At 56.3% G+C, this 22627-nt stretch overlaps 1 protein-coding gene, 4 non-coding genes and 2 pseudogenes across 5 annotated transcripts; 1 reads left to right on the forward strand and 6 right to left on the reverse strand.

The window, feature by feature from the left end:
* Positions 1 to 39: 39 nt before the first annotated feature.
* Positions 40 to 1738, reverse strand: LOC145460022 (large subunit ribosomal RNA; annotated as a pseudogene).
* Positions 1739 to 2019: 281 nt separating this feature from the next.
* Positions 2020 to 2173, reverse strand: LOC145459994 (5.8S ribosomal RNA). The gene has a single exon (XR_013921657.1). It is a non-coding gene; the product is annotated as a 5.8S ribosomal RNA (ribosomal RNA).
* Positions 2174 to 2599: 426 nt separating this feature from the next.
* Positions 2600 to 4424, reverse strand: LOC145460000 (small subunit ribosomal RNA). The gene has a single exon (XR_013921663.1). It is a non-coding gene; the product is annotated as a small subunit ribosomal RNA (ribosomal RNA).
* A 4870-nt stretch (positions 4425 to 9294) lies between these two features.
* LOC145459978 (uncharacterized) lies at positions 9295 to 12704 on the forward strand. Its single transcript, XM_080338421.1, has 8 exons — positions 9295 to 9392; positions 10397 to 10528; positions 10589 to 10802; positions 10867 to 11255; positions 11316 to 11589; positions 11651 to 12032; positions 12091 to 12393; positions 12452 to 12704. The coding sequence occupies exons 1-8, from the start codon at positions 9373 to 9375 to the stop codon at positions 12697 to 12699; spliced, it is 1962 nt and encodes a 653-aa protein (XP_080194547.1). The 5' UTR covers positions 9295 to 9372; the 3' UTR covers positions 12700 to 12704.
* A 3994-nt stretch (positions 12705 to 16698) lies between these two features.
* LOC145460024 (large subunit ribosomal RNA) lies at positions 16699 to 18397 on the reverse strand (annotated as a pseudogene).
* Positions 18398 to 18678: 281 nt separating this feature from the next.
* On the reverse strand, positions 18679 to 18832 carry LOC145459995 (5.8S ribosomal RNA). The gene has a single exon (XR_013921658.1). It is a non-coding gene; the product is annotated as a 5.8S ribosomal RNA (ribosomal RNA).
* Positions 18833 to 19258: 426 nt separating this feature from the next.
* On the reverse strand, positions 19259 to 21083 carry LOC145460002 (small subunit ribosomal RNA). Its single transcript, XR_013921665.1, has one exon. It is a non-coding gene; the product is annotated as a small subunit ribosomal RNA (ribosomal RNA).
* Between the last annotated feature and the right edge of the window lie 1544 nt (positions 21084 to 22627).

Below are 22627 nucleotides of genomic sequence, written 5' to 3' on the forward strand. Positions count from 1 at the left end.
GAAAAAAGCGCCCGCGCCCGCCCAGAGGCGAGCCCGGGCGCTGATCATAGATCTCGGGGATGTCTTTCAACGCATCGCAGCGAGAAACTGCTCTAGCGGGTACGACACCCCGATCTCAAACTAGGTCGTCTGCGAATGAAGCGGCACCTCGCCCACGCGAAAAGTGCTACCGTCGTCTCGGCCAGCCCAAGCTTACGGGCCGACGAAGGGTCAACCGACAAAGGCTCCGTCGGCGCCGCCCGCAAAGGCGGCGCCTAGCCGCGCCTCGCTCGCCTCGAGGCACCCGGGACGTCGTCGCTACTCAGGCGGGATTCCGACTTAGAGTCGTTCAGTCGTAATCCCCCAGATGGTAGCTTCGCGCCATCGGCTTGTCAGCCGTGCGCATGAACCAAATGTCTGAATCTGCTGTTTCTCTCGTACTGAGCAGAATTACTGTCGCGACAACGCTTCCTCAGTATGGCAAAACTAACCTGTCTCACGACGGTCTAAACCCAGCTCACGTTCCCTATTTGTGGGTGAACAATTCAACGCTTGGCGAATTCTGCTTCGCAATGATAGGAAGTGCCGAAATCGAAGGATCAAAAAGCAACGTCGCTATGAACGCTCGGCTGCCACAAGCCCAAGTCAGACTCCCCGCCTGACGCTGTCTTAAGAGCGGGTCGCCCGCGGCTCGAAGGCCGCGAGCTTCCAAGGCATAGTTCACCATCTTTCGGGTCCCAACGGGAACGCTCTCGCTCGGCCGCCCCGGCGGCGGCGGCCGGCCGGTCGTGCTCGCGGCCCCGCGAGGGGCCGGATCCGACCTCGCGCGTCCGTGACGCGCTACAGTTTACTTTCGCTCTCGGGTCTCGTACCGCCCGTCAACTCGCGCTCGCGTTAGACTTCTTGGTCCGTGTTTCAAGACGGGTCGGGAAGGTGGCCGACACGACCGCAGACCCCGCGCGCGAGGCGAACGCCCGACCCCGACGACGCGGGAGCCGCCGGCACCGCGAACGGTACCGCCGACGCCCGACGCCTGCCGCGGCCGCACGAACGCCCGCCGCCTCCGGAGAGGCGGCGCGCGCGGCGCCGTCACCTCGGCCCCCGGCCGGCTTTTCGCGCGCCCGGCTGTGACACCGCCGCCCGCGAGGGCGACGGCCACCTTCCGAGCGCGTTTCTGGCCGACCGCGAGCCGGTCGCGGCCCGCCCGGGGAGCTAGTGCGCCGGTGCGTCACGCGCGCCCGGACGCGGACAGGGCTCGCGCCTCCGCCCTTCGCCCGGACGCGCCCGCGCGCCCGACTGAAAGCGACCCCGAGCCCGGACGGGCCCTCCCGTTTACCTCTCGACGGTTTCACGTACTTTTGAACTCTCTCTTCAAAGTGCTTTTCAACTTTCCCTCACGGTACTCGTTCGCTATCGGTCTCGCGACCGTATTCAGTCTTAGATGGAGTTTACCACCCGCTTCAGGCTGCATTCTCAAACAACCCGACTCCGGGAAGACCCTCAGCGGCGGCGGCGCGCGCCCTCGCGGGCCTGACACCCTCGCGGGGGAGAGGCCTCGATCAGAAGGACTTCGGCGCACGCCGGCCGTCGCATTGGGTCTTCCTTACGTCACATTCCGGCGCGCTTCGAGAACGCGCAGGTTCGACGCTGGACAGATCCCGCTTCACTCGCCGTTACTCGGGGAATCCCCGTTGGTTTCTTTTCCACCGCTTAATAATATGCCTAAATTCAGCGGGTAGCCTCGCCTGAACTCAGGTCGAAGTCGTACCTCTGCCGGCCGCTCGCCTCGGCCGGCTCCGGCTCGCTTAGACGCCGGGAGCCGCTCCTCGCAAAGCCGAACGGCGCTTCGACCGCCAGTACCGCGCGCGGAGGCGCGATCGCAACGGCGGCCGAGTCGCAGAACGACCGGGTCCGGCCCCGACGCAGGCGCGCGCCGGTCTACCTCGGGGCGACGGGCTTCGCAGCCCGACGCCCAAACTTTCAGCCTTGTCTTCTCCGCGGGCGGCCCAACCCAAAGCCGCCACGCGCATCGTCACTCGCCGACGCTGAGGCAGACGCGGCGCCGGGATTTGCCCGACGCCGCAATTCGCGTTCAGAATATCGACGTTCAATGTGTTCTGCAATTCACATTACTTCTCGCACTTAGCTGCGTCCTTCATCGACTCGCGAGCCTAGTGATCCACCGTCGAGAGTCGTACTCTCTTTGCTCGTAGGACAACCGCATCGCGTCGCGCATCGTTTTCGTTCGAGGGACTCGGACCTAGAGGCGTTCGGTCTCGGTCCCCCGTCTCGCTCGCGGCGACTCGGACCCGGAGGTCTCAGCCGCCCGCGACGCCTACTTGCTCAAGGCAGACGCCGCTTAACACAGTCTCGTTCGCGGCGACTCGGACCCAGAGGTCTCAGCCACCTCCGCGCCGACTAGCTCAAGGCCGACGCCACTTTAGAGCGTGCCCCGACGACGGATTCCCCGGCCCGCCGTCGAACGCCTGCTCGAATTACAGTCTCGTTCGCGTTAACCGAGCGGCGCCCGCAGGCACCGCGACGCCGAGTCCTCGCGGACCCGGCGCCAGATCGAAGACACTTGAATTGAGGGGCGACCACCGCGGCTCGCCACCAACGATAATGATCCTTCCGCAGGTTCACCTACGGAAACCTTGTTACGACTTTTACTTCCTCTAAACGATCAAGTTCGGTCGCCTTCACTGCGTACCGCCGCGGCCGTCTCCAACCGCGACGGGGCAGATCCGAGGATCTCACTAAACCTTTCAATCGGTAGTAGCGACGGGCGGTGTGTACAAAGGGCAGGGACGTAATCAACGCGAGCTGATGACTCGCGCTTACTGGGAATTCCTCGTTCGAGGGCAACAATTGCAAGGCCCTATCCCAATCACGGACGGGGTTCAACGGGTTACCCGGACCCTTCGGCCCGGGCGGACTCGCTGATCCGCCCAATGTAGCGCGCGTGCGGCCCCGAACATCTAAGGGCATCACAGACCTGTTATTGCTCGATCTCGCGTGGCTAAAAACGCCACTAGTCCCTCTAAGAAGTTTCACGCCGACCGCCGAGGGTCGCGTAACTATTTAGCATGCCAGAGTCTCGTTCGTTATCGGAATTAACCAGACAAATCGCTCCACCAACTAAGAACGGCCATGCACCACCACCCACAGAATCAAGAAAGAGCTGTCAATCTGTCAATCCTTCCCGTGTCCGGGCCGGGTGAGTTTCCCCGTGTTGAGTCAAATTAAGCCGCAGGCTCCACTCCTGGTGGTGCCCTTCCGTCAATTCCTTTAAGTTTCAGCTTTGCAACCATACTTCCCCCGGAACCCAAAGACTTTGGTTTCCCGGAAGCTGCCGGCGAGGTCGTCATCGTAACGCCCGCCGATCGCCAGTTGGCATCGTTTATAGTCAGAACTAGGACGGTATCTGATCGTCTTCGAACCTCTGACTTTCGCTCTTGATTAAAGAAAACATTCTTGGCGAACGCTTTCGCAGTAGTTCGTCTTCCGCCGATCCAAGAATTTCACCTCTAACGGCAGAGTACGGACGCCCCCGGCTGTCCCTCTCAATCATTACCTCGCACTCGCGAACGCCAACGAAACGAGACCGAGGTCTTATTCCATTATTCCATGCAACACTATGCAGGCGAAAAACCTGCTTTGAACACTCTAATTTTTTCAAAGTAAACTCGTCGGTCACCCCGTGCACCCGATCAAGAACACCCGGGAAGCGCCGACAGGCGGAACTCTCGACGCCGGTGCACGCCCTTCGACGGACGGACCGGCGCCGCGCGCTCTTCATCCAACTACGAGCTTTTCAACCGCAACAACTTTAGCATACACTTTCGGAGCTGGAATTACCGCGGCTGCTGGCACCAGACTTGCCCTCCGATGGATACTCGACAAGAGTTTTAGAATGTACTCATTCCGATTGCGGGGCCTCGTTAGAGTCCCGCATCGGTATTTTTCGTCACTACCTCCCCGTGTCGGGAATGGGTAATTTGCGCGCCTGCTGCCTTCCTTGGATGTGGTAGCCGTTTCTCAGGCTCCCTCTCCGGAATCGAACCCTGATTCCCCGTCACCCGTTATCACAAAGGTAAGCCCGTAGCCTACCTTCGAAAGTTGATAGGTCAGACACTTGAATGGTAGGTCGCCGCCGCGAAGGCGTGCGATCCGCGTGGTTATCCAGAGTCATCGAAAGAGACGGGCCCGCGAAGGCCCGGTCGGGTTCGAACCAATAAAAGCGCGCCTCCCGGAGTCGGCGCTCGGTCGCATGTATTAGCTCTGGAATTGCCACAGTTATCCACGTTAGCTCTCGCAAGGACCAAATAAACCAAGACTGATTTAATGAGCCGTTCGCAGTTTCACTTTACGTTCAGTTCGTACTTACACCTGCATGGCTTAATCTTTGAGACAAGCATATCACTACTGGCAGGATCAACCAGATATCTCTCGCGCACTGCGAGCGTCCGCCCCTGGGCCGGGGGTCGGACGTCGGGACCAAGGCGCTCCGCGGCGCCGGCGCCGCCGTTCTCGGCGCCCGTCGCTTTCTTTCGCTCTCTCGATCGCGAGGACCGTTCTCGGGTCGCCCGCCGTCGTCTCGTGGGACGCGGACACCCGCCGTTCACCGCTTAATAGAATCTGCTCGCCGCACGGAACCGAATCCGAGAAGGACGCGAGGCCTGCCGCCGGGGCTCGGGCGCTGCGCTGCCGCGACGCGATGCACGGATAAGCGCCCGGAGCCGCCGCGGCTGACCGAGGACGTCGTGTTTGTATAGCGGGCCTTCCCGCTGACTGGGCGGAGCGTCGCGTCCACGCCGCGTCTTGGTGAGTCCGCTATCCGATAAGCCTCGTGGCCAGGAGAGGTGCGATGTTCTACGACCGACCTGTTCCCGCCGTCTACGGCATATCGGGCAAGCTCGCTCTCGGCGGCGATGGCGTCCGAAACGCAGGGACGCGACGTCCGTTCGCGCTGGAGGCAAGGGCCGCGAGGCCCAGCGTGGGGGACGAGGCATTTGTCGACCGCTGTACGCGTCCGAGACGCGGGGACGAGGCATTTGACGACCGTGCACGGCGCCCGAAGGCGTACTACGCGTCCTAGACGCGGGGACGAGGCATTTGACGACTGTTCGACGCGTCCGAGACGTGGGGACGAGGCATTTGACGACCGTTTCTCGACGCCGGATTCTCTCCTCCGGGACGCCGCTTGGCTACGTAGGAAGGGTCTGGGCCGCGAGGCCCGAAGGACGACGCATCGCGTCCGCGCAACATTTATTGAGTCCGCTCTCCGATATGCCTCATGGCTGTATGACAGGTGTAGGGTCACTATCATCCATATCCCGCCGTCTACGGCATACCGGGCAAGCTCGCTCTATGCAGCGCTTGGCGACACGCAACGTTTAAACCCGCGACTCGAGGTTCGCCGACCCGTGATTAGTGCTGGCTTCGCACCCCCATATGCTTTCGCTCCAACCGGTGACGACGGATCAGTTCCGCCGCGCCGACAGCCCCTCTCGCCGGCAGATTCAACGTTTCGCGCCCGGCCTCCCGTCAGGCGCCGGGCGCGCGCCCCTTCCTATATTAGTCTTTTTCCGAAAACCCTGGTGACTTTTTTCTACTTAGTCGTTTTTCAGAGCCGAACTAAGGCCGGGGGGCCGGAAAATTTTCGCCGACCAAAAAAATTTTTTTTCCCGAAAAATAATTTTTTTTTTCCGAAAAAATAAAAAAAAAATAAAAAAAAAATTTTCCCCAAAGGCCTCCCACGGGACCCCCCACACGAAGTTTGGAGCCGATCCGACCAAGTATAGGCGATTTGCCTATGTTACGGTATGGGCCCTATGTTAAGGTATGGGCGAGGTCCGAAAAACGACTAAGTCCGAAAAATTCCTCGGAAAAAGTCCAAGTTTTTTGCCGGCCAAAAGTATCCCTAGAGGGGCCCCACACGAAGTTTGGAGCCGATCCGACCAAGTATAGGCGATTTGCCTATGTTAAGGTATGGGCCCTATGTTAAGGTATGGGCGAGGTCGAAAAACGACTAAGTCCGAAATTTTCCTCGGAGAAAGTTGATTTTTTTTGCCGGCCAAAAGCCCGCCTAGAGACCCCGCACACGAAGTTTGGAACCGATCCGAGCAAGTCCGGCGCGCCCGCCCATGTTAAGGTATGGGCCCTATGTTAAGGTATGGGCGAGGTCCGAAAAACGACCAAGTCCGAAAAATTCCTCGGAAAAAGTCCAAGTTTTTTGCCGGCCAAAAGCCCGCCTAGAGACCCCGCACACGAAGTTTGGAACCGATCCGAGCAAGTCCGGCGCGCCCGCCCATGCTACGGTATGGGCCCTATGTTAAAGCATGGGCGAGTGTCGAAAAACGACTAAGTCCGAAAAATTTTTTTTTCCCCTAAAAACCACACGGGCGCGTTCCCCGCATTATTTGAAGACGCCCTGCGAAGGAATTATCCCGATCCGACCAACGGCTCGGCCTCCAGAGCCGGTCAAAGGTCCGTTTTTGGCGGCCTTTAACCGGAGATATCTCGGCTCCGGGTGGTCCGAATTCGATAATTTTTTTTTTCCCGGATTCGTCTCGCTGCGCCGCTTCCAACGAGGGGTCCCGCGTCGGTCTGGCCCCAACAGGGGCCGAGCTATTCGCGAAAAACTCGTATCTCGGCTCCTGTGCGCCGTAGAGCTACGTGGATAGTCGCAATGGACTCCTGATGCCAAAGCGAGGGCGAAAATTTTTCTTTCTCGTACGGCCTCCCAGCGACCGGAAAAGTGGCTAGCGGCGGTCTACGGGCTCCCCCGAGTCCGACGGTGGCCTTTATTTGGAAATCGAAGAAAAAAAATTTTTCACCTCGTCGGATTTTTTCTAAGTCCGAAATCTCCATACTATAACACGGGGCCGAGATCGTGAAAAAGTTAAAGTCCGAAAAAAATTTTTTCACCTAAAAACCACACGGGCGCGTTCCCCGCACTGTTTGAAGACGCCCCGCAAAGGAATTATCCCGATCCGACCAACGGCTCGGCCTCCAGAGCCGGTCAAAGGTCCGTTTTGGGCGGCCTTTAACCGGAGATATCTCGGCTCCGGGTGGTCCGAATTCGATAATTTTTTTTTTCCCGGATTCGTCTCGCTGCGCCGCTTCCAACGAGGGGTCCCGCGTGGGTCTGGCCCCAACAGGGGCCGAGTTATTCGCGAAAAACTCGTATCTCGGCTCCTGTGCGTCCTAGAGCTACGTGCATAGTCGCAATGGACTCGTGATGCCAGAACGAGGGTGAAATTTTTACTTTTTCGTACGGCCTCCCAGCGCCCGCAAAACAGTGTATTCGCCTTCTACGGGCTCCCACGAGTCCGTCGGTGTGCGGGAAATCGGAATCGGAGAAAAAAAAATTTTCCAAAATTTTCTCAAAAATCGATTAGGTCCAAACTCTTGTTTCGGCGGGTACTGCTTTGTCGATATCGCTACTGGTCCGCGTCGGAGACCAGTTAAAGAGGTCTCTCCCTGTTGTAGGCCCTGCACCAGACAACCACAGCGAGATTTAGGACCTTAAACAGTGTCACGGCCCCGTAATTGTCGCGCAAAATTCAAAAAATCGTAAAAAACAGTGTTTCGGCGGGTACTGCTCCGTCGATATCGCTCCTGGTCCGTGTCGGAGACCCGTAAAAGAGGTCTCTCCCTGTTGTACTCCGAGCACACGACAACCACAGCGAGATTGAGGCCCTGAAACAGTGTGACTGCTCCGCAATAGTCGGTCAAAAACCCAAAAAAATTGAAAAAAATCGTGAAAAATCGTGTTTCGGCGGGTACTGCATCGTCTATATTGGTAGTTGTGCGTGCCGGTTACGTGTAAAACTGGTTTAGGCGTCTTGTAGACTTGGCACAAGACAACCAGAGCGTGATTTAGGACCTTATACAGTGTCAACAACCGCCCAAAATGCATAAAAATCGTCAAAAAACGTGTTTCGGCGGGTACTGCATCGTCTATATTGGTAGTTGTGCGTGCCGGTTACGTGTAAAACTGGTTTAGGCGTCTTGTAGACTTGGCACAAGACAACCAGAGCGTGATTTAGGACCTTAAACAGTGTCAACAACCGCCCAAAATGCATAAAAATCGTCAAAAAACGTGTTTCGGCGGGCCCCAGACCGATTTTCGAGAAAAAAAATTTCGGGCCCTCTATGACGTAATAATGACCCGGGAATATATTTTTCCAGAAAATTCTCGCCGCGCGCTCATATGCTAGTGAACTGTCGCGTTAGAAGGACGTTCGGAGTGGATTACCGTGCATCAAGAACATTTATTGGAATCTCAAGTCACCGGGTGAGTGAAAATTTCTTGTAGTTGTCAAATCCACATGCTTTAGCGTGGCGCGATTCGGCGAAATAGCTTTAACCGAGTCCAAAACCGTGTTTCGGCGGGTACTGCATCGTCTATATTGGTAGTTGTGCGTGTCGGTTACGTGTAAAACGGGTTTAGGCGTCTTGTAGACTTGGCACAAGACAACCAGAGCGTGATTTAGGACCTTAAACAGTGTCAACAACCGCCCAAAATGCATAAAAATCGTCAAAAAACGTGTTTCGGCGGGTACTGCATCGTCTATATTGGTAGTTGTGCGTGCCGGTTACGTGTAAAACTGGTTTAGGCGTCTTGTAGACTTGGCACAAGACAACCAGAGCGTGATTTAGGACCTTATACAGTGTCAACAACCGCCCAAAATGCATAAAAATCGTCAAAAACCGTGTTTCGGCGGGTACTGCTTCGTCTATATTGGTAGTTGTGCGTGCCGGTTACGTGTAAAACTGGTTTAGGCGTCTTGTAGACTTGGCACAAGACAACCAGAGCGTGATTTAGGACCTTATACAGTGTCAACAACCGCCCAAAATGCATAAAAATCGTCAAAAAACGTGTTTCGGCGGGTACTGCATCGTCTATATTGGTAGTTGTGCGTGCCGGTTACGTGTAAAACTGGTTTAGGCGTCTTGTAGACTTGGCACAAGACAACCAGAGCGTGATTTAGGACCTTATACAGTGTCAACAACCGCCCAAAATGCATAAAAATCGTCAAAAACCGTGTTTCGGCGGGTACTGCATCGTCTATATTGGTAGTTGTGCGTGCCGGTTACGTGTAAAACTGGTTTAGGCGTCTTGTAGACTTGGCACAAGACAACCAGAGCGTGATTTAGGACCTTAAACAGTGTCAACAACCGCCCAAAATGCATAAAAATCGTCAAAAAACGTGTTTCGGCGGGCCCCAGACCGATTTTCGAGAAAAAAAATTTCGGGCCCTCTATGACGTAATAATGACCCGGGAATATATTTTTCCAGAAAATTCTCGCCGCGCGCTCATATGCTAGTGAACTGTCGCGTTGGAAGGACGTTTTTAGAGGATTACCGTGCATCAAGAGCATATAATGGAATCTAAAGTCACCGGGTGAGTGAAAAATTCTTCTAATTCCGAAATCCCTATACTTTAGCGTGGCAGGATTCGGCGAAGTAGCTTTTACCGAGTCCAAAATAGTTGGATTTCGGGCCGTAACTCGTATCCATAACTCGTCGCTATCTCAGCCCCGGTAACTCCGAATCGGAAAATTCTCATTGTATTGTATTCTTCCCTTTGCGCCAATTCGAACGCGGGATCGTTTAACTATGTGCTACATACACGAGTTGAGTTATTGGACTACACGTCTCGAAAAATTCCCTATACTTTAACATGGCGAGATTTTGCGGAAGTCCAGCTTCCATAAGGAATGCATGGGCCAGTTTTCGTGCCATATCTCAACTCTGGGTGAGCCCAGCACGACGAACGAGCCACCGAAGTGTTGGAAATCGCGCGATGGTCACGTCGATGTGCAGCTCGATGATGTCCGACCTGGGGGAGGACCGCTTGCGGCCTCCAAAGTGGCCTTTGATTAGCCGTGACGTCACAGTCGGCGGAAATCCCATAAGGAATGCCTGGACCGGTTTTCGGCAAATATCTCTTTTCTGGGACGGCCCAGAATGACAAACGACGCACCTCCCGGCTCCTAAGCGCGCGCTGATGACGTCGATGCGCGGCTCGATGGGGTGGGGTCACGTGTGGGGGCGCTAGAGAGCGGCGAATATCGGATTTCCGGTAGGGTTTCCGGCCATTATCTCTTCTCTGGGACGGCTAATAATGACAAACGACGCACTTCCCGGCTCCTAAGCGCGCGCTGGTGACGTCGATGTGCGGCTCGATGGGGTGGGGTCACGTAAGGGGCGCTAGAGAGCGGCGATAATCGGATTTCTGGGGGTTTTCTGCCATTTTCTCTTCTCTGGGACGGCTCAGAATGACAAACGACGCACCTCCCGGCTCCTAAGCGCGCGCTGGTCACGTCAATGTGTGACTAGATGATGCGGGGTCACGTAGGGAGCGCTAGAGAGCCGCGAATATCGGAGTTTTATTGTTTATTCCAGCGATCCTGTTACAATTCGACCCACTAAAAGAATAAGACTCGACCGATGTCAAGTCTGCCATATACCCACCAAAGGTCATAGAACGCGGCATCTGAGGAACGTTCATAAGTGGTCAGTCGAGAGAATTAAAGAGTAAGATTGTCGTTGGCTTATTTATAACAACTAGAAGCCAAAAAATATTACATGTCGCAGGTCCGCTCGCTACTTGCGCGAGCCCAAGCAATACATCAAGGAATGTCGCCCACGGTCTTGGTGTGGACTCTGTTCTAGACCAGTTGCCACGGCCTATAAAGCAACACACTGGAGGATTATCCATTCCGATAAAATACGCGACGGCTTCGGGATAGGTTGCGAGACCTACCAGGAAAACTTTAAAAAGTTGACCTTCGAGTCCGACTTTTCAAGCGTGAGTAACTCTGAAGGTAATGTGTCACTTTTTTACCGAAATAATGCAGATCCGTTTATTACAGCTCCTCTCCCTGTACGAAAGGCATCGCCAAGTGCAAGCGCTCGACGAAGTCAACACCAAAATGGTCGTCAGCAAACTAAAATCAGTTTTCAAGAAGTTTGTGGTTGACGAGCCGGAACAATTAGTCACGTACATTTCTAACGCCGACGGGAGACTGTCCGCGAGCACTATTTTCAACACCCTGGCGTCGCTAAAGGGATTTCTTGAATTTGCGCGTATGCAGCATCCGGCATTGTTGGAAAAAGTGGTTTCACCGGACAACCAACTGAGAGCCCTACAAATCATCGCGACGTACTCTAGAGCGACCAATAAAAGAAGAAAGCGGCAGCACGAGAAACGTTTGTCTCTCGACATGGACGTCATCAATAAAAATTGGCCGAATATCAAAAGGTTCGTGCTAAGGTTAAAATATCGTAAAGTTTTAAGTTTAATATGCGTGTTTTTTTTTAGAATGATCAAAAGCGAAACGTTTAAAAGAGACCTCCATCAACCGTTAACAGACGAAAACGTGCGGGATTGCTTGGCCGCGACAATCATCCAGGTCGGACTTGCAAGTGGCACGAGACTGTCATATTTTCGTAGAGTGACCGGATACGAGCTTAGCCACGCCGTCCGTTCCGTGAACGATCCCGAAATGTTAGTCATACAGGTCAACCACAACAAGTGCCTGTCGAGTCAGGGTTTGTTGGTTATGACTCAAAAAGACTATGACCGATTCAAACAGGTAGGTGTTACGAAGATATGAACGTGTAATGGAGCGGTCTAAAACCTCTTTTCGATTTCAGATTTGCAAGCAAACCAATCCAAACTTGGATTTGTCACGGGAAGAAGTCGCGTTGCGAAACTCGAACGGCAAGCCGTTCCAAAATTTATCGGTTTGTGTCGTGGAATACCTCAGTACCCACGAAGTCAGCCTAACGTACCAGCACCTCCGTAAAATAGTCGCCACGATGGCGAGTTCGCTTGACGACATTGGACAATATCATGTTGCGATGTCATCGTCGCACAGCACGGAGGTCGCGAGTCGACACTATGACGGGATAGGCAGGACCAAGAGGGCGGCTGCCGGGGCGATTCTATGCAGAGAAATGCTCCGCAAAGCCGTGAACAGTACACACGATGACTTATATGCGGAGTTGGCCGCGTCAAAAGCTCCCCCAAATGAAGGTATGTAAAGCCCTATAAAATTATAACGTCATATATCTGACCGCAACTGTTGATTAAGGATCATTTGAATCACCGAACCCAACCCCGACCACAGTTCAACCTGAGCTGCCAACAAAGGACGATATCACTTTACGCACCGAAAATGATACGCAATCAAACGGAGCTAATTCGGAAACTCTATTCGCTACGGACCGGGACACACGGATCGTCAGACCGACCCCAACCCCGACCACAGTTCAACCAGAGCTGCAAACAGAGGACGATAGCACTTTTCGCACCGAAAATGACACGCAATCAAACGGAGCTAATTCGGAAACTTTATTCGCTACGGACCGGGACACACGGATCGTCACAAATGAGGGTAATCTATTTGCTATTACTGTCCAAAATTCCATTTCCAATCATATTCAAACCCGCAGATAATGACGTCGAGGAAATAGCGAATTCGATATGCAACCGTCAGAGAGGGACAAAGACCACGTTGACGAACGAGCTAGTGGAGAAATTGATCAAAGACTCTCGTTTGCATGCGTTTTATTACGATCGTGGACCTCTACTGAGCAGGATAGTTCACGAATATAAATCGGAATGCTATTTAAACTTTCAGCAAATGCGTTCAAAAATGAGATTCATCAAGTCGTTTTTAAAGACAAATAAACCTGGATGAACGGAGTTTTGTTCTTTGACTCTTGATTTTGATCCCCAAAATCGTGAGAACGAGCGTGGCGCCTACCATGATACGCCTAAGCCCCTTTCACGACGTCGAGAACGCGACGCACGTAAACTTAATGCGAAATTCATGTCCGGCTCCACAACCTCACGATGACGGGCATGGATGATGAGATCCCGGACACGTTTTAACGCAAAATGAAGGCGCCAATAAAGTCCCTTGACATGCGTTTGGTGCCTTCGATACCCGGAATTTGGCGCCTCCGATACCTGGAGCCGATCACGAAAGCGTGACGGAGTCCGGAATTTTTCCGGATAAAGTCGAAATGTCACAGTATTGGCGTATGCTTGAATTCGTGGCGACGATCATGAGTGGCGCCGATCATGAAAATCGATCAGGTCTTATGCTTAATCTGATGGCGCCATCATGACTGGCGCCCATCATGAAAATCGACCGGGTCCGAAATCCCTATCGTAGGTGAATTCGGCCGTGAGGAATGCGTTGGTCGTTGTTCGAAACCCCCTGGTCGCGTTCTACTGCTCCCGTAGCGTTCAACGGTTCAACATGACACGAAATTTGCGTCTTCAATACGTGGCGCCTATCATGAGTCCGGAATTTTTTCCGGCTAAAGTTCCAATTTTTTGCCGGCCAAAAGTCACCAACGAGAGCCCACACAGGATTCTGGAGATGATATGAGCAAGTCTGAAATGGCCGTCTATGTTACTTTGTGTGGGCTAGGTCGAAAAACGACCAAGTCGTAACTACTGGCGACATCATGAGCTGGCGCCTATCATGAGTCCGGAATTTTTTCCGGCAAAAGTTCCAATTTTTGCCGGCCAAAAGTCATCCCTGAGACCCCGCACACGAACTTTGGAACCGATCGGAGCAAGTCTGGACGGTTCACCGTAAGGCCCCATGTTAAAGCATGGGCGAGGTGCGAAAAACGACTAAGTCCGAAATTTTCCTAGAAAAAAGTTGAACTTTTTCGCCGGCCAAAAGTCATCCATAGGACCCCGCACACGAAGTTTGGAATCGATCCGACCGAGTATAGGCGATCCGCCCATGTTAATGTATGGGCCCTATGTTATAGCATAGGCGAGGTGCGAAAAACGACTAAGTCCGAAATTTTCCTCGGAAAAAGTTGAACTTTTTCGCCGGCCAAAAGTCATCCATAAGACCCCGCACACGAAGTTTGGAATCGATCCGACCAAGTATAGGCGATCCGCCCATGTTAATGTATGGGCCCTATGTTATAGCATAGGCGGGGTGCGAAAAACGACTAAGTCCGAAATTTTCCTCGGAAAAAGTTGAACTTTTTCGCCGGCCAAAAGTCATCCATAAGACCCCGCACACGAAGTTTGGAATCGATCCGACCAAGTATGGGCGATCCGCCCATGTTAATGTATGGGTCCTATGTTAAAGCATAGGCGGGGTGCGAAAAACGACCAAGTCCGAAATTTTCCTCGGAAAAAGTTGAACTTTTTCGCCGGCCAAAAGTCATCCATAAGACCCCGCACACGAAGTTTGGAATCGATCCGACCAAGTATAGGCGATCCGCCCATGTTAATGCATGGGCCCTATGTTAAAGCATAGGCGGGGTGCGAAAAACGACTAAGTCCGAAATTTTCCTCGGAAAAAGTTGAACTTTTTCGCCGGCCAAAAGTCATCCATAAGACCCCGCACACGAAGTTTGGAATCGATCCGACCAAGTATAGGCGATCCGCCCATGTTAATGTATGGGCCCTATGTTAAAGCATAGGCGGGGTGCGAAAAACGACTAAGTCCGAAATTTTCCTCGGAAAAAGTTGAACTTTTTCGCCGGCCAAAAGTCATCCATAAGACCCCGCACACGAAGTTTGGAATCGATCCGACCAAGTATAGGCGATCCGCCCATGTTAATGTATGGGCCCCATGTTAAAGCATAGGCGGGGTGCGAAAAACGACTAAGTCCGAAATTTTCCTCGGAAAAAGTTGAACTTTTTCGCCGGCCAAAAGTCATCCATAAGACCCCGCACACGAAGTTTGGAATCGATCCGACCAAGTATAGGCGATCCGCCCATGTTAATGTATGGGCCCTATGTTAAAGCATAGGCGGGGTGCGAAAAACGACTAAGTCCGAAATTTTCCTCGGAAAAAGTTGAACTTTTTCGCCGGCCAAAAGTCATCCATAAGACCCCGCACACGAAGTTTGGAATCGATCCGACCGAGTATAGGCGATCCGCCCATGTTAATGCATGGGCCCTATGTTATAGCATAGGCGAGGTGCGAAAAACGACTAAGTCCGAAATTTTCCTCGGAAAAAGTTGAACTTTTTCGCCGGCCAAAAGTCATCCATAAGACCCCGCACACGAAGTTTGGAATCGATCCGACCAAGTATAGGCGATCCGCCCATGTTAATGTATGGGCCCTATGTTAAAGCATAGGCGGGGTGCGAAAAACGACTAAGTCCGAAATTTTCCTCGGAAAAAGTTGAACTTTTTCGCCGGCCAAAAGTCATCCATAAGACCCCGCACACGAAGTTTGGAACCGATCCGAGCAAGTATAGTCGGTCCGCCTATGCTAAGGTATGGGCCCCATGTTAGAGTATAGGCCCCATGTTAAAGTATGGGCGAGGTGCGAAAAACGACTAAGTCCGTTGATTGCTTCGGCGATTCTCGAGATTTTGGCCGAGGCGCCAGCCCCGGCCGGCCGCGGCCAGAGTCGGGCGCCCGACCGGGGTCGAAATCGGGGTCGGTCTTCGGGCCATAACTCCGCTCCCCGTGGTCCGATCGAGACGAACGAACCACCGTTGAGATCGTCTCGACGCGCTCTACGCGCTCGTATAGGTTTCGGAACACTAAAATATACTTTTGGAATTTCGACTTTTCCGGAATCGAGACAAAAAGGTCGACCCGATGTCAAAGACACAAGGTCGACCGTTTTACCTCGATTTCGTGACCAAAACGAAAAAAAAGATGGAGGAACACCGAGGGCGCCGCCAGCCGACGCCGCAAAGGCGTCGGAGGCCCGCGCCCGCGGTGCCCTCGATGTCCCCGATCGTCGATCCGGCGGAAAACGCGGCCCGCCCTCGGCCTCCTCTGAGGCCGGCGGAATCTCGGAGCCGGCGCCGCCCGCGCCTCGCCTGGCCGGACGGCGGTCTGCAGGGCGCGCGCCCGAAGCAATCAACGGACTCTGTCGTTTTCACCGAGGCGGCTCCGAGCTCGGCCGGCGGCGGCACGATCCGCGGGCCCGCCTGCCGTCTCGCTCGGCCGGAGAGCCGGCGCGGCCACCCAAGAAGGTCGGCTCGCCGCCGTGAGCTACGCGGGCCCGCCTGCCGTCTCACCCGGTCGGCGCCGAGGCGGCGCCAGGGGGTCGGCGCTCTCGGCAGGCCTCACGGGACGGCCGGCGAGCCGTCTCCCGAGCCGCGTCCCGGCCGGCGCCGAGGCGCGGACCGCGCTGTTTTGTACAAGTCTCAGGCGGGTAAACGGCGGGAGTAACTTATTCCACGGGCTCGGCGCGCACTCCGGCATAGGCTCAGAGGGCCGGGCGCTCCGATCGACTCTGCGGCGGCACGGCCGGGACTTCGATCCCGGCAACGCACCCCGGCCGGCGCCGAGGCGCGGACTCTGTCGTTTTCCACGGCCCAGGCACTCTGCCTTGGGCTTCAAGGGCTGGGGACTTCAGCCCGCTCTGCGGCACGGCCGGGACTTCGATCCTGGCAACGCGCCCCGGCCGGCGCCGAGGCGCGGACTCTGTGGTTTTTCCACGCGGCCCAGGCTCTCTGCCTTGGGCCCGGGCGGCATCCGAGGTTCGCCTCGGTTCGGACTCTGTCGATTTTCCGAGGCCGGCACCGCGCTCCGGCAACGGCCCACGCAACGCGCCGAATCTGACGCGCCGCGCTCCGGCCGTCGCCCACGCAACGCCGCGGCCCAAAGCTCACACCTCCCACGCCCCCGCCAGAGGCGGCGGAGACAGCGAGAAAAAAGCGCCCGCGCCCGCCCAGAGGCGAGCCCGGGCGCTGATCATAGATCTCGGGGATGTCTTTCAACGCATCGCAGCGAGAAACTGCTCTAGCGGGTACGACACCCCGATCTCAAACTAGGTCGTCTGCGAATGAAGCGGCACCTCGCCCACGCGAAAAGTGCTACCGTCGTCTCGGCCAGCCCAAGCTTACGGGCCGACGAAGGGTCAACCGACAAAGGCTCCGTCGGCGCCGCCCGCAAAGGCGGCGCCTAGCCGCGCCTCGCTCGCCTCGAGGCACCCGGGACGTCGTCGCTACTCAGGCGGGATTCCGACTTAGAGTCGTTCAGTCGTAATCCCCCAGATGGTAGCTTCGCGCCATCGGCTTGTCAGCCGTGCGCATGAACCAAATGTCTGAATCTGCTGTTTCTCTCGTACTGAGCAGAATTACTGTCGCGACAACGCTTCCTCAGTATGGCAAAACTAACCTGTCTCACGACGGTCTAAACCCAGCTCACGTTCCCTATTTGTGGGTGAACAATTCAACGCTTGGCGAATTCTGCTTCGCAATGATAGGAAGTGCCGAAATCGAAGGATCAAAAAGCAACGTCGCTATGAACGCTCGGCTGCCACAAGCCCAAGTCAGACTCCCCGCCTGACGCTGTCTTAAGAGCGGGTCGCCCGCGGCTCGAAGGCCGCGAGCTTCCAAGGCATAGTTCACCATCTTTCGGGTCCCAACGGGAACGCTCTCGCTCGGCCGCCCCGGCGGCGGCGGCCGGCCGGTCGTGCTCGCGGCCCCGCGAGGGGCCGGATCCGACCTCGCGCGTCCGTGACGCGCTACAGTTTACTTTCGCTCTCGGGTCTCGTACCGCCCGTCAACTCGCGCTCGCGTTAGACTTCTTGGTCCGTGTTTCAAGACGGGTCGGGAAGGTGGCCGACACGACCGCAGACCCCGCGCGCGAGGCGAACGCCCGACCCCGACGACGCGGGAGCCGCCGGCACCGCGAACGGTACCGCCGACGCCCGACGCCTGCCGCGGCCGCACGAACGCCCGCCGCCTCCGGAGAGGCGGCGCGCGCGGCGCCGTCACCTCGGCCCCCGGCCGGCTTTTCGCGCGCCCGGCTGTGACACCGCCGCCCGCGAGGGCGACGGCCACCTTCCGAGCGCGTTTCTGGCCGACCGCGAGCCGGTCGCGGCCCGCCCGGGGAGCTAGTGCGCCGGTGCGTCACGCGCGCCCGGACGCGGACAGGGCTCGCGCCTCCGCCCTTCGCCCGGACGCGCCCGCGCGCCCGACTGAAAGCGACCCCGAGCCCGGACGGGCCCTCCCGTTTACCTCTCGACGGTTTCACGTACTTTTGAACTCTCTCTTCAAAGTGCTTTTCAACTTTCCCTCACGGTACTCGTTCGCTATCGGTCTCGCGACCGTATTCAGTCTTAGATGGAGTTTACCACCCGCTTCAGGCTGCATTCTCAAACAACCCGACTCCGGGAAGACCCTCAGCGGCGGCGGCGCGCGCCCTCGCGGGCCTGACACCCTCGCGGGGGAGAGGCCTCGATCAGAAGGACTTCGGCGCACGCCGGCCGTCGCATTGGGTCTTCCTTACGTCACATTCCGGCGCGCTTCGAGAACGCGCAGGTTCGACGCTGGACAGATCCCGCTTCACTCGCCGTTACTCGGGGAATCCCCGTTGGTTTCTTTTCCACCGCTTAATAATATGCCTAAATTCAGCGGGTAGCCTCGCCTGAACTCAGGTCGAAGTCGTACCTCTGCCGGCCGCTCGCCTCGGCCGGCTCCGGCTCGCTTAGACGCCGGGAGCCGCTCCTCGCAAAGCCGAACGGCGCTTCGACCGCCAGTACCGCGCGCGGAGGCGCGATCGCAACGGCGGCCGAGTCGCAGAACGACCGGGTCCGGCCCCGACGCAGGCGCGCGCCGGTCTACCTCGGGGCGACGGGCTTCGCAGCCCGACGCCCAAACTTTCAGCCTTGTCTTCTCCGCGGGCGGCCCAACCCAAAGCCGCCACGCGCATCGTCACTCGCCGACGCTGAGGCAGACGCGGCGCCGGGATTTGCCCGACGCCGCAATTCGCGTTCAGAATATCGACGTTCAATGTGTTCTGCAATTCACATTACTTCTCGCACTTAGCTGCGTCCTTCATCGACTCGCGAGCCTAGTGATCCACCGTCGAGAGTCGTACTCTCTTTGCTCGTAGGACAACCGCATCGCGTCGCGCATCGTTTTCGTTCGAGGGACTCGGACCTAGAGGCGTTCGGTCTCGGTCCCCCGTCTCGCTCGCGGCGACTCGGACCCGGAGGTCTCAGCCGCCCGCGACGCCTACTTGCTCAAGGCAGACGCCGCTTAACACAGTCTCGTTCGCGGCGACTCGGACCCAGAGGTCTCAGCCACCTCCGCGCCGACTAGCTCAAGGCCGACGCCACTTTAGAGCGTGCCCCGACGACGGATTCCCCGGCCCGCCGTCGAACGCCTGCTCGAATTACAGTCTCGTTCGCGTTAACCGAGCGGCGCCCGCAGGCACCGCGACGCCGAGTCCTCGCGGACCCGGCGCCAGATCGAAGACACTTGAATTGAGGGGCGACCACCGCGGCTCGCCACCAACGATAATGATCCTTCCGCAGGTTCACCTACGGAAACCTTGTTACGACTTTTACTTCCTCTAAACGATCAAGTTCGGTCGCCTTCACTGCGTACCGCCGCGGCCGTCTCCAACCGCGACGGGGCAGATCCGAGGATCTCACTAAACCTTTCAATCGGTAGTAGCGACGGGCGGTGTGTACAAAGGGCAGGGACGTAATCAACGCGAGCTGATGACTCGCGCTTACTGGGAATTCCTCGTTCGAGGGCAACAATTGCAAGGCCCTATCCCAATCACGGACGGGGTTCAACGGGTTACCCGGACCCTTCGGCCCGGGCGGACTCGCTGATCCGCCCAATGTAGCGCGCGTGCGGCCCCGAACATCTAAGGGCATCACAGACCTGTTATTGCTCGATCTCGCGTGGCTAAAAACGCCACTAGTCCCTCTAAGAAGTTTCACGCCGACCGCCGAGGGTCGCGTAACTATTTAGCATGCCAGAGTCTCGTTCGTTATCGGAATTAACCAGACAAATCGCTCCACCAACTAAGAACGGCCATGCACCACCACCCACAGAATCAAGAAAGAGCTGTCAATCTGTCAATCCTTCCCGTGTCCGGGCCGGGTGAGTTTCCCCGTGTTGAGTCAAATTAAGCCGCAGGCTCCACTCCTGGTGGTGCCCTTCCGTCAATTCCTTTAAGTTTCAGCTTTGCAACCATACTTCCCCCGGAACCCAAAGACTTTGGTTTCCCGGAAGCTGCCGGCGAGGTCGTCATCGTAACGCCCGCCGATCGCCAGTTGGCATCGTTTATAGTCAGAACTAGGACGGTATCTGATCGTCTTCGAACCTCTGACTTTCGCTCTTGATTAAAGAAAACATTCTTGGCGAACGCTTTCGCAGTAGTTCGTCTTCCGCCGATCCAAGAATTTCACCTCTAACGGCAGAGTACGGACGCCCCCGGCTGTCCCTCTCAATCATTACCTCGCACTCGCGAACGCCAACGAAACGAGACCGAGGTCTTATTCCATTATTCCATGCAACACTATGCAGGCGAAAAACCTGCTTTGAACACTCTAATTTTTTCAAAGTAAACTCGTCGGTCACCCCGTGCACCCGATCAAGAACACCCGGGAAGCGCCGACAGGCGGAACTCTCGACGCCGGTGCACGCCCTTCGACGGACGGACCGGCGCCGCGCGCTCTTCATCCAACTACGAGCTTTTCAACCGCAACAACTTTAGCATACACTTTCGGAGCTGGAATTACCGCGGCTGCTGGCACCAGACTTGCCCTCCGATGGATACTCGACAAGAGTTTTAGAATGTACTCATTCCGATTGCGGGGCCTCGTTAGAGTCCCGCATCGGTATTTTTCGTCACTACCTCCCCGTGTCGGGAATGGGTAATTTGCGCGCCTGCTGCCTTCCTTGGATGTGGTAGCCGTTTCTCAGGCTCCCTCTCCGGAATCGAACCCTGATTCCCCGTCACCCGTTATCACAAAGGTAAGCCCGTAGCCTACCTTCGAAAGTTGATAGGTCAGACACTTGAATGGTAGGTCGCCGCCGCGAAGGCGTGCGATCCGCGTGGTTATCCAGAGTCATCGAAAGAGACGGGCCCGCGAAGGCCCGGTCGGGTTCGAACCAATAAAAGCGCGCCTCCCGGAGTCGGCGCTCGGTCGCATGTATTAGCTCTGGAATTGCCACAGTTATCCACGTTAGCTCTCGCAAGGACCAAATAAACCAAGACTGATTTAATGAGCCGTTCGCAGTTTCACTTTACGTTCAGTTCGTACTTACACCTGCATGGCTTAATCTTTGAGACAAGCATATCACTACTGGCAGGATCAACCAGATATCTCTCGCGCACTGCGAGCGTCCGCCCCTGGGCCGGGGGTCGGACGTCGGGACCAAGGCGCTCCGCGGCGCCGGCGCCGCCGTTCTCGGCGCCCGTCGCTTTCTTTCGCTCTCTCGATCGCGAGGACCGTTCTCGGGTCGCCCGCCGTCGTCTCGTGGGACGCGGACACCCGCCGTTCACCGCTTAATAGAATCTGCTCGCCGCACGGAACCGAATCCGAGAAGGACGCGAGGCCTGCCGCCGGGGCTCGGGCGCTGCGCTGCCGCGACGCGATGCACGGATAAGCGCCCGGAGCCGCCGCGGCTGACCGAGGACGTCGTGTTTGTATAGCGGGCCTTCCCGCTGACTGGGCGGAGCGTCGCGTCCACGCCGCGTCTTGGTGAGTCCGCTATCCGATAAGCCTCGTGGCCAGGAGAGGTGCGATGTTCTACGACCGACCTGTTCCCGCCGTCTACGGCATATCGGGCAAGCTCGCTCTCGGCGGCGATGGCGTCCGAAACGCAGGGACGCGACGTCCGTTCGCGCTGGAGGCAAGGGCCGCGAGGCCCAGCGTGGGGGACGAGGCATTTGTCGACCGCTGTACGCGTCCGAGACGCGGGGACGAGGCATTTGACGACCGTGCACGGCGCCCGAAGGCGTACTACGCGTCCTAGACGCGGGGACGAGGCATTTGACGACTGTTCGACGCGTCCGAGACGTGGGGACGAGGCATTTGACGACCGTTTCTCGACGCCGGATTCTCTCCTCCGGGACGCCGCTTGGCTACGTAGGAAGGGTCTGGGCCGCGAGGCCCGAAGGACGACGCATCGCGTCCGCGCAACATTTATTGAGTCCGCTCTCCGATATGCCTCATGGCTGTATGACAGGTGTAGGGTCACTATCATCCATATCCCGCCGTCTACGGCATACCGGGCAAGCTCGCTCTATGCAGCGCTTGGCGACACGCAACGTTTAAACCCGCGACTCGAGGTTCGCCGACCCGTGATTAGTGCTGGCTTCGCACCCCCATATGCTTTCGCTCCAACCGGTGACGACGGATCAGTTCCGCCGCGCCGACAGCCCCTCTCGCCGGCAGATTCAACGTTTCGCGCCCGGCCTCCCGTCAGGCGCCGGGCGCGCGCCCCTTCCTATATTAGTCTTTTTCCGAAAACCCTGGTGACTTTTTTCTACTTAGTCGTTTTTCAGAGCCGAACTAAGGCCGGGGGGCCGGAAAATTTTCGCCGACCAAAAAAATTTTTTTTCCCGAAAAATAATTTTTTTTTTCCGAAAAAATAAAAAAAAAATAAAAAAAAAATTTTCCCCAAAGGCCTCCCACGGGACCCCCCACACGAAGTTTGGAGCCGATCCGACCAAGTATAGGCGATTTGCCTATGTTACGGTATGGGCCCTATGTTAAGGTATGGGCGAGGTCCGAAAAACGACTAAGTCCGAAAAATTCCTCGGAAAAAGTCCAAGTTTTTTGCCGGCCAAAAGTATCCCTAGAGGGGCCCCACACGAAGTTTGGAGCCGATCCGACCAAGTATAGGCGATTTGCCTATGTTAAG

Source organism: Botryllus schlosseri, unplaced genomic scaffold (genome assembly GCF_051294905.1).
Source record: "Botryllus schlosseri isolate E-star unplaced genomic scaffold, Bs_hap1 Bs30a, whole genome shotgun sequence".
NCBI lineage: Eukaryota > Metazoa > Chordata > Ascidiacea > Stolidobranchia > Styelidae > Botryllus > Botryllus schlosseri.